The sequence below is a fragment of the Pundamilia nyererei genome, unplaced genomic scaffold, assembly GCF_000239375.1.
Source record: "Pundamilia nyererei isolate P.nyererei 1_Seehausen unplaced genomic scaffold, PunNye1.0 scaffold00442, whole genome shotgun sequence".
Lineage (NCBI taxonomy): Eukaryota > Metazoa > Chordata > Actinopteri > Cichliformes > Cichlidae > Pundamilia > Pundamilia nyererei.
The window spans coordinates 88,941-98,723 of NW_005187843.1; the positions used below are offsets into that span (position 1 = coordinate 88,941).

General features: G+C 42.4%; 1 protein-coding gene across 5 annotated transcripts in view; it reads left to right on the forward strand.

Moving 5' to 3' along the window:
* tnikb (TRAF2 and NCK interacting kinase b) overlaps nt 1-9,783 on the forward strand; it is a 59,827-nt gene that overhangs the window by 43,588 nt on the left and 6,456 nt on the right. For 3 of the 5 annotated variants that reach the window (XM_005753598.2, XM_005753595.2, XM_005753599.2), the window contains 13 exons: nt 504-610; nt 705-820; nt 1,839-1,915; nt 2,101-2,124; nt 4,952-5,133; nt 6,233-6,347; nt 6,928-7,068; nt 7,926-8,034; nt 8,460-8,636; nt 8,731-8,874; nt 9,025-9,159; nt 9,294-9,394; nt 9,577-9,726. In XM_005753598.2, the coding sequence (XP_005753655.1) occupies nt 504-610; nt 705-820; nt 1,839-1,915; nt 2,101-2,124; nt 4,952-5,133; nt 6,233-6,347; nt 6,928-7,068; nt 7,926-8,034; nt 8,460-8,636; nt 8,731-8,874; nt 9,025-9,159; nt 9,294-9,394; nt 9,577-9,726 (1,578 nt within the window). The remainder of the gene's footprint in view (nt 1-503; nt 611-704; nt 821-1,838; nt 1,916-2,100; nt 2,125-4,951; nt 5,134-6,232; nt 6,348-6,927; nt 7,069-7,925; nt 8,035-8,459; nt 8,637-8,730; nt 8,875-9,024; nt 9,160-9,293; nt 9,395-9,576; nt 9,727-9,783) is intronic. The other 2 variants (XM_005753596.2, XM_005753597.2) reach the window with 2 other exon arrangements.

Genomic DNA, 9,783 nt, shown 5'->3' on the forward strand with positions numbered 1-9,783 from the left:
TTTCTACCAGAAATTTGTGATTTCTGGTAGAAATTTAAAATGATTGTGTTGTGTATTTAGCTTCACATTAATTGTGTTCAGATTAAATGCAAAGCTGGGTTTCAGAGCACTGCTCTTTAGTCTTGTGTTATGTGCTGCAAATATCCTTCATCCCAGTGAAATGAGCTTTAGTTAAAGCTGCTCAGCGAGGCATAATTCTGTCAAACGTTTTTCTTAGATAAACACCCAAATGATGTCAGTAACTGCTCTAAAACTAAAAGACTAAGACAAAAGACTTTGTAATGGATAAAGGACAGTCTATCCCCATCACCCTGATTAAAATTGTAATGCACAGACTAAAATTCTGCTCATTTTTGCTTCCTTTTTGAGTTAATTTTGTGAATTAAAGAATGCCTTTGCAGCTCTCAGTTTTGTACTTAAACTCTCTGATGTTTTAAAATGTCAGCTTTTAGCCTGTTGCTTCCGGACAGATGTTAAAACCTGCTGCTGTTTTGTGTTTCCAGGTTCCTCAGAGGACGACCTCCATCTCTCCGGCTTTGGTCAGGAAGAACTCTCCTGGAAACGGGCCAGGCCTCGGCCCGCGGGCCGGCGCTCACCTCATACGGGCCAGGTATGCACAGCTCCGATGTCGACCGGTGGAAATGTGGGTGTGGGTATTTGTTCACAGTCATGTCTGAGGCAACGCTGTGTTTGTGTTACTGTAGCAACCCTGACCTGCGGAGGCCCGACATGTACTTGGACACTCCCCTGAAGAGAACAAGCAGCGGCAGCTCCTCCAGCTCCAGCACCCCCAGCTCTCAGGGAGGCTCCAACGAGCGCGGTGAGTCACCTGTTTGTCTGCGAACTCACAAAAACCTGACCTGAACCCACGAAACCCAGTCTGAGCGCCCAAGCAGGCCTTTGAAGGTCTCTCTCAGTGTAAAGGTACTGTTTGTAATTACCCTCTGAAACTTTTTTGCTTAAACTCTCACCACCAGGGGGCAGCGTTTTATTAGTTGAGATGTTTTTAGATATTTTGATGTCTCATTTTCGTTAATATTTCATGCTTGTTGAACTTGTTTCCTTAACAAGTTAAAATTTTTTCCATTAGTACTCGACATCGCTCAACGCGACTCAAGGTGGTACAGCTCGCCTCGCCTCATTTTCTCAGTGTGCGTGGTCCTGGTTATAGTAACGTGTCCGAGGTTGTGATAATTAGTATGTGACATGAACGCTAAAACAATGATATACCTGCTGCTCGGCCTGAAGCTTTTAGTCACACTCAAGGATCACGGCGTTGGTTTTTGTGGCCTTTTCACTCATTGCCAGGTTTCAGAAATGTTCGTTTTGATTTCGTGAGCGAGACGCTCTCATGACTCATCGAGTGACGCCACTGACCAGCAATCGGTGGCTTGCAGTCTTTTGACGTCACATTTTTGCCTTGGATCACTTGGAACCTCGACAGAGTAGGTACTAAGACGTACCTGGTAACAGGTACTTTGCGTTCGTAATGGCCAACCTGATTAAATAAAGGTCACACTGACTTGCTGCACCACCTTGTGGTTCAAATTGGTATTGCGTTAAAGTCTAACCTCACCTTATATTTCCCTATGCACAGACGTTTTGGACGTAAAGTCATAGCAGTTGATTTTTTTACGCTCAGTTGATAATTTTGGATTTTGGAAGGCTCACCAAACCCACTGGTGAAATGCTGCCCCCTAGTGGAGATATTTGTAAAGGGTAATTACAAAAAGTGCCTTTAAATTGCTTCTTAGAATTCTTTCTTAGCGTTCTGTCTTCCCCAATTCGTGCAAGCTCTGCTGTTTTATGAAAAACATCCTCTTGTGTTTGGGTTTTAGGTAATTCAGCCTCTAAGACTGAAGGCCACGACGCCAAAGACGACAACAGAGAGATAACCCGACCCAGCAGGCCTGCAGTGAGTACACACTGTGTATAACACAAACACACACACACTCCTGCAGCTCTCCTGTGTGTGGCAGTGCCACAAACCCCCGTAAGATTAAGAATACTCATTAAATAAACATGCGGTGAAAGCCTGACTGACTCTTCTCTCTGAACTAACCTCTTCCTGTCCTCCATCCCTCCTCCATCGTCCGTCAGAGCTATAAGAAAGCTGTAGACGAGGTTAGTGATGTTTCTCCTCCTTCATCGCTCTGTCTCATCACCTCACCGCACTGGCACCCTCACATACGTTCTGAATAAACTCCCGATGTTACCCTGTGCGATTCTTTCAGAATAAAATCATGCTCGGCTTGTGATATTTCTTTCACTCACATTAACACAGGCTTCGGCCCAGATAATAATGAGAGCTGGAAAAGTTGAACAGCCGTAAATGCTCCTCGCTGAGAAGCCCTCCAGCAAAGCCTTTGATTTTTAGTTTCTTGCTGTGAATTTTCACTTTGAATGAATAAAAAACACAGTTTGGAAAACTGTCTCCAGATGCTTTGAAGTTTCTTAGAATAGACTTTAATTTTCACCAACTTTCCACTTGTTCTCATGTATGTATCATCGATTCATGCTGCTTTTTTAAATTCATTATCAGGTTTTCATACCGAATAAGTTATATTTGTATTTTTAAGGTCTTTGTTTTCAAAGGAAGTTCTCAAGAAATATCTTATTTTCCAAATTTCCTTCACTTCCTGAAAGTTTAAAAGAAGAAAAAGTCTCTCCTATTTCAAAAAAGATTTAAAGCTTAATCAAAATCATCCAAACTTCTCTTTCTGAAATTATTCTCAATCAGTTTCAAAATAAAAGGTCTTAAAAAAATCAAAAGTTACTGTTTTCCAATAAAAATCTTCTTACTTTTGGAAAATGTGTCTGAAAACATTCCCTTCTGTTTCCTGTCAAAGAGACTCGGTCTGGATTTAATAAGTTATAATTATGAGTAATAATTATAACTTGTGTCATTTCCACATGTGCCCCCCCCCCTCCCCTTTTCTTCCTTGTTATCATTTCTCTCCAGGAGTTGGTAAGACCCCCCTCCCCCCGTGCCCCACCAAAGCCCCACTTCCTACCCACTGCTCACGTGCACGTTTTCCTGCTGTGAACTGAAGATGTTTACACGTAGTTGTTTTGCTGAGTCTCTGATTCGTTCGCAGGATCAGGATTGGACGATGATTCAAAGTTCAAATAATCACAACTCAAACCTTTCTTACTGACAGAGTGCAGAGTGAAATACTTTTGGTCTTTTAATCCTTTGAATTTAGTTCCTAGTAATTTAAATGAAATGTTTATATTCACCTTATTACATTTCTAATAATAGCCAAAGACATCCTATATTTATTATTTATATTGATAATGTCTGATATTTTAGTTTGTTTTGTCTGTTTTTACATTTTCTTCATTTCAACATTTATTTATATTAATATTTTATATTTATAGTATTTTTTAGAATGCTGTTTATATTTTATAGTGTAAAATTACTTCAGATTTTTAGATAAATTTACTGTATTTATATGATTACTTTATTACTTATTTTTGTAGCAACTTTATTATTTTGTAGTAAATTATTATGGATTTTATAATCATCCTAATTTATAAAATTATTCATTATTTAATATACAGATGATAAATATATTATCTGTATATTTATGAGTGTATTATTTTTTTGTGTTTTATGGGGTGTTTTAAATTTCCAATAAAACATTTTCCTCCTGTACGTGGTTTGTGAGGCTCACAGTGAAACCACAGTGCTGCACAGAGTTCTCGTGTGAAGGTTTAATGCATTAAGGAGGTCTTACAGGAGAAGCTTTTGGTTATTCTTGTGATCCAGAGAAAAACATTTACTGTCGTATTAAACTTCACAACAGGAAAATGTTGCAAAGAGCATCTCAGCTGTAAAGACAGGATATCGGCTGCTTTTCAAACCATCGCCAAACATTTCTAACTTGTTTAAACTGGTGCTGCTGTGACGTGTTTGCAGCAGAGCACAGAAGCTGGATGAGGCGTCAGGGTGCATGTACCTGGCTGCTCGCTGTAAAATATCACAGAGGCTCAAGTCTGCTGAACTTTGACCTCCCACTTTGAGGCATGGTGCATCCTCCTTCTCTCACTTCACCGTCCTCCTCTCGACGGACTCGCTAACGGCTTGCATGGTGGCACAAAAACCAAAAACACATTTGCTTCCCGCTCTTTGCTTCTGAGCCGCTGCAGCGCCGCAAAGAGGCAGGAGAGCTGCGAAAGTCACTGAAGCGTTCCAGGATTGCACAAAATAAGGAATATCAGACATGCAGCTTTTTTTATTGTGGGGGGGCATAATCCAGGATGATGAGAGATGTTTGTGATAGCATGTTTCACTTTGTTCCACCTCAAACTTTGCAGCACAGACTGTGAGATTTTTGTGTAAAAATGAATTTCCTTAAATGATTGATTTAAGGAAACGTCGCCTCAGGTCAGCTTTGTTTCATCTCTTTGATCGCTGTGTTTTTATATTACTGTGATTTTCTTATTGTAAAAATGTTTCCTGCCTTGAATTTGTTGTGACTCTTTCTCTCAGACAACTTGTATAGTTCGTCTGGTCTCTGGTGTCGAGCAAGTGAATTCTGAAATATCGTTTAAAATTAAAATTGCTTTTGCTGCCAAATTACTTTTCCTTCATCAACGCTCTTACTCGGCTAATTAAACACTTTATTTTCAGTGTGATATTAATCTAAAATTTAATGAAATGCAAATCTGTCTTCACACCTGAGAGTTGTGCTTTTGTGGTGTTGGAACAGCTTAGCAGAGCTTTTTAGACGTGATAGTTAGGCTACAAAAGACTTTCATAGATGGACCGAATTCCTTTCAGTTATGATGTTTAAACCTCCAAGAAGCCACACGCCGGATATATAAGAAGATAAACTTATTAAAGACAAAAATAGTTATTGCATGATCATTTTGGACCTGCACACTACTGACTTACAGAAATGAAGAAAATAAGTGTTGAGTCACTTTTGAATTTGTCTTCCTGCAGGATCTGACGGCTCTGGCCAAAGAGCTTAGAGAGCTGCGGCAGGGCGAGGAAACCAGCCGCCCGCCGGTCAAAGTGACTGACTACTCGTCGTCCAGTGAGGAGTCCCACAGCAGCGAGGATGAGGAGGGAGAGGGCGGGGCTAACGATGGATCCGTGGCCGTCAGTGATATCCCACGCATCATGTGAGTGATGGTGATAATTCAGGAATAGCTTTGCATCCAAACCAACGAAGAGCACGACCACAGACCGTACCAGCTAACGTTTAGGTCTGAGCACGGAGACGGAAAGAAACACCTGTAAGAAATGTTTCTTAATCATTTTTTAATAAAAGGGATTTTGTAAAGGATGGATGCAGCTCAGGATCCAACTGCAGGAAGCACAAAGGTTTAATCTTTGGGTGAGGTCAAAGGGAATCAGTCAGTGTGCCATCAAATAAGGCGCAGACAAAAGTACATAAAGAATTCAAACACGCAGGAAAAATTGCAGCTAAAAAGGACAACGATGGAGCAAATGGTTAGAGGCAGGCTGTGATTGGCTAATAGGAAGCAGGTGTGAAACACAACAAAGATGATGCCAGTTAGGGCGAGGCTTTTAATCACAGAGGAGGGAACACTAACAGCAGTGTGAGCAGACTAAGATTTTACAAAATAAAACAGGAAACGACAGAAACCCAACAGGAAGTGCCTTAAGTCTGGATTCTTTCTAATAATAGCCACCAGGAGGCGACTCTTCTGAATGCAAACAAAGAAACATTTTCCAGGTGTGCTTATGGGCTCAGTCACCCATTTCAGGTCATAGCAAACCATTAAGTCCTTTTTGTAAATTTTGGTCATTATGAGGGTTACGCAGGAGGATGCACATCGGCTAATGATGCACAGCGCTATTAGTGCAGCTCGGAGGACGGTTTGCTTTCACAAACATTTGGCCGATACTTGTTTTGCAGTTAAGAGGCGACTTTTGTGTTTTTCCCTTGTTTTCCCAAAGTCTGCAGCTCTGTGCTACACTCATCATTCATCTGGCAAACCTTCCTTTTCTATGTTTCACTGTGAAACAACAGCTTCAAGCCCCTCTTGCACAAGATGATCTATATGCAGTATTTATGCAGTACTGAGTGGGTTTTTTGTACTTCTTACTTGTTTCTCTACACGCCATTATCACATATATAACCCAGGAGACGGATCTGTTCAAATTGTTAAGCTCTTATTTTAAAGTCAGATGCGTCTGTTTAAAAAAAAACATTTTAAAAAAGTTCTTAAAAGATGATAAAAATCTGTTTTTCAGGCCCGCTGCGAGTCAGAGCACCAACGAGTCCTTCGGCACAGCGGGAGAGCACAACGACACCAACGAGGACACGTATGCAAACAGCTCCCAGGACAGCACCATGGTGATGCGTGAGGTGAGTCTCCGTTTTAACCTTTGACCTTGACTGCACAGAAACCGACACTCATCATCTCTGCACCAGATTTGTTGCTTTTTTACTGAGTAGAGTAGCAGTGATCGTGGTCTGTTTACACAGTTTGCCCTCAAATATGATTCAAAATCAGCTTTACAAAACAAACTGATTTAAACAGTTTGTTTAGAATATGCTTTGGGGCTTTTATTGTGAAAGGACAGAGTGTAAGGGGAAAACGCACAGAAAATGGCCCAAAGCGAAGCTGAACCTTTGCCTCTGCACTAGGCCAGTGAGCTGGAGCTGAAAGCACAGTTTAGAGTTAATAACTGATTATTATTCAAATAATCTTTGAACTCCGCTGAAGGTTTTGGAGAAAACAATCTAAGAGACTCACCACAGTGTAAGTGTGTGTTAAAGGCCAAGCGTGGTAGAAACACAGACCTGATAGCACATGTGCCCACCCTCCCCAGTTTAAAAATAACACTGAAACAAGCACACCTGCATGGGTCCCGCCTCCCTCCATCACCTGACCTGTCAAACAGCCTCGCTGCACAGTAGCCCGCCCCTCTCTCTCTTTTTCCAGAAACACAGGGAACGGAGGCGGAGCTCAACCGCCAGCAACGGTTTCCCCGGCAAACTGTTCTATGGCAGCGCCAATCTCCCCGATTTGGTGCAGCAAAGCACCTCCCCCCTGGTCTCTCCAGGGGATGCCTCTGGGGTCCAAGTAGGTGGAGCAGCACCCAGATATCGGCCCTGAAATCCTCTCCACCCTAAACCTCCCCGTATCCTGACAAACCTCAACCCTGCTCGCCCCGACACCTGCCCACACTCCCCATCACCAGCTGTCTGCTGCTTTATCAGGGTGGGAAATTACCAGCAGCCACATTTAAGGCTGAGGTTATTGAAGCTTGTGGACTAAATGAATAAAAGGTGCATATGTAGTTTCAGAGGATTGGCCACAAAACCGAGCGCTTGTACAAGATCATCTTCTTGTGCACATCTGGAACGATTTCAACACTGCTCATATATTTAGGCCGCTCAGTTTTGTCTCCTTATACTTCCGATGAGCGGATCTCAGTGATCCTTTGCTTCGATCCTTTGCCAGTCACGCTGTACGAAAGGGTCCTTAAGGTGGCCGTTGTTGTGAATTGGAGCTACAGGAAGGAAACTGAATTGATTTCAAAGAAGAGAAAACTCAATGTCAAATCTAACACGGTGAGATGCCCCCGAAAAGTTTTATATGTGAACAAAAGTGGCACCTTTAATTTCCTGCCCTGTTTGACTCAACCTGCCTTGCTCTACTCGTTTGATCCTTCTTCGTTTGTTCCTCCCTCGCTCAGTTTTCCAGCCTCTGATCCAGGAAGTAACCCCTTTCCTTTTTCTGAGCACCTGATACAGGTCTCTGACAAAATACAGGAAACACTGATGAGGACCGGTTTATATTTTGTGACACTTCATAGAAAAATCTTTGTGTTTCCTATATTTTGATCCCAGTTTTTCTATACAGATTTTTTGCTGTTCGTGGTAAATGTTTGACAAACACGTGTTGGACTGTAAAGTCTGTGTTTCTGTGGCTTGCAGTTTGGCATGGGAGGCAGCGGAGGCTCCAAGTCCTCCTTCACGCCATTTGTTGATCCGAGGGTGTACGGGACCTCCCCGACCGACGAAGATGATAAAACCTCAGCCTCAGGTAGGCTTCTCTTCTAATTTAAAGCATCAGTCACATGAGCAGGTGGCGTACAGTAAACGCAGCCTGGCAGCAAACTGTTTTTACCCTCTGAAAGGTCAAATATAGTGTTAGTGCTGCTGATGCTTCTAACCCGAAAATCTCAGGTTAAAGTTTCTATAGTAGCCATGCATCTGCAAGCTGCTTTGCAACCCACATCCTGACAGCCTGACTTAATCATGTTTGTATCTGTTATTATTGATTGCCAGTGTTTTTATATATAGATAGATAGATAGATATGTAGTCTAATTTATAATTATGAAAATAATAGAATCCAATATATTAGTAGCGTAAAATGAAAAAATAGTGTAAAATATTGTGTTATTGTCTCAGGGATGGGGCAGCTGCAGATGAGATGATGATGCATTTTGTTGTACTTTGTGCTGCAGCGCTGTTTGCTGATGAGTTGCTGAAGCAGGAGCAGGAGCAGGCGAGGCTCAACGAGGCCCGCAAGATCTCCGTGGTCAACGTCAACCCCACTAACATCAGGCCGCACAGCGACACGCCCGAGATCCGTAAATACAAGAAACGCTTCAACTCGGAGATCCTCTGTGCGGCTCTCTGGGGTAAAACTGTCACGTCAGCAACAGCCTCGTGATAATTTGAATCCCGTGCAGATACAGAGGCGCTAAAAAGGAAGCGTGTGTGTGTTTTGGGCAGGAGTGAACCTGCTGGTGGGAACGGAGAACGGCCTGATGCTGCTGGATCGAAGCGGTCAAGGCAAAGTTTACAACCTGATCAATCGAAGGCGCTTCCAACAGATGGACGTCCTGGAGGGACTCAACGTCCTGGTCACCATCTCAGGTTGGCAGCTGATTTCACCAAATGCCACATCACAGATCCACAGTTGATGGGTTAAACTCACAAAGACGCAGACACCATTGAATTTATGTTTGTTCCATACAGGAAATGAATTATCATTTCATTTGAGTTCTGAATTTTCCTCCAAAACAGGGAAGAAGAACAAGCTGCGGGTTTACTACCTGTCCTGGCTGAGGAACAGGATATTACACAATGACCCTGAAGTGGAGAAGAAACAGGGTTGGATTACAGTCGGGGACCTGGAGGGCTGCGTGCATTACAAAGTCGGTACGTTCAGATCGGGAGACGTGCGGACCTGTTCACTAACAAACTAGAAATTAATATCTATCTTATGTTGAATTAAAATCTTTTTTAGCTGAAATCCTGAGATTTCACATTAAAATGTGTCTTTATTTCTGCAGTGAAGTACGAGAGGATTAAATTCTTGGTGATTGCTCTGAAGAACTCAGTTGAGATCTATGCCTGGGCACCTAAACCTTACCACAAGTTTATGGCTTTCAAGGTAATCAAGCTAAGACTTGTGATATTTGGACAAGTCCATGATACTGATTTCTTTGTATTTCTTTATTTTATTTGTCTTCTGCAACTAGAGAGGAAATATCACACGCCTGATTCACAAAGTTATATCCAGCTGCTTTAGTGCATGACTGAACCTCAGTCAATCTTCTTTTCTCTGTCTGCCAGTCTTTCACTGACCTGCAGCATCGCCCCCAGCTGGTGGACCTGACTGTAGAGGAAGGGCAGAGGTTAAAGGTCATCTACGGCTCTAGTGTTGGCTTCCATGTAATTGATGTGGATTCTGGAAATCCCTACGACATCTACATCCCCTCACATGTAAGTGTGTGTGTGTGTGTGTGTGTGTGTGTGTGTGTGTGTGTGTGTGTGTGTGTG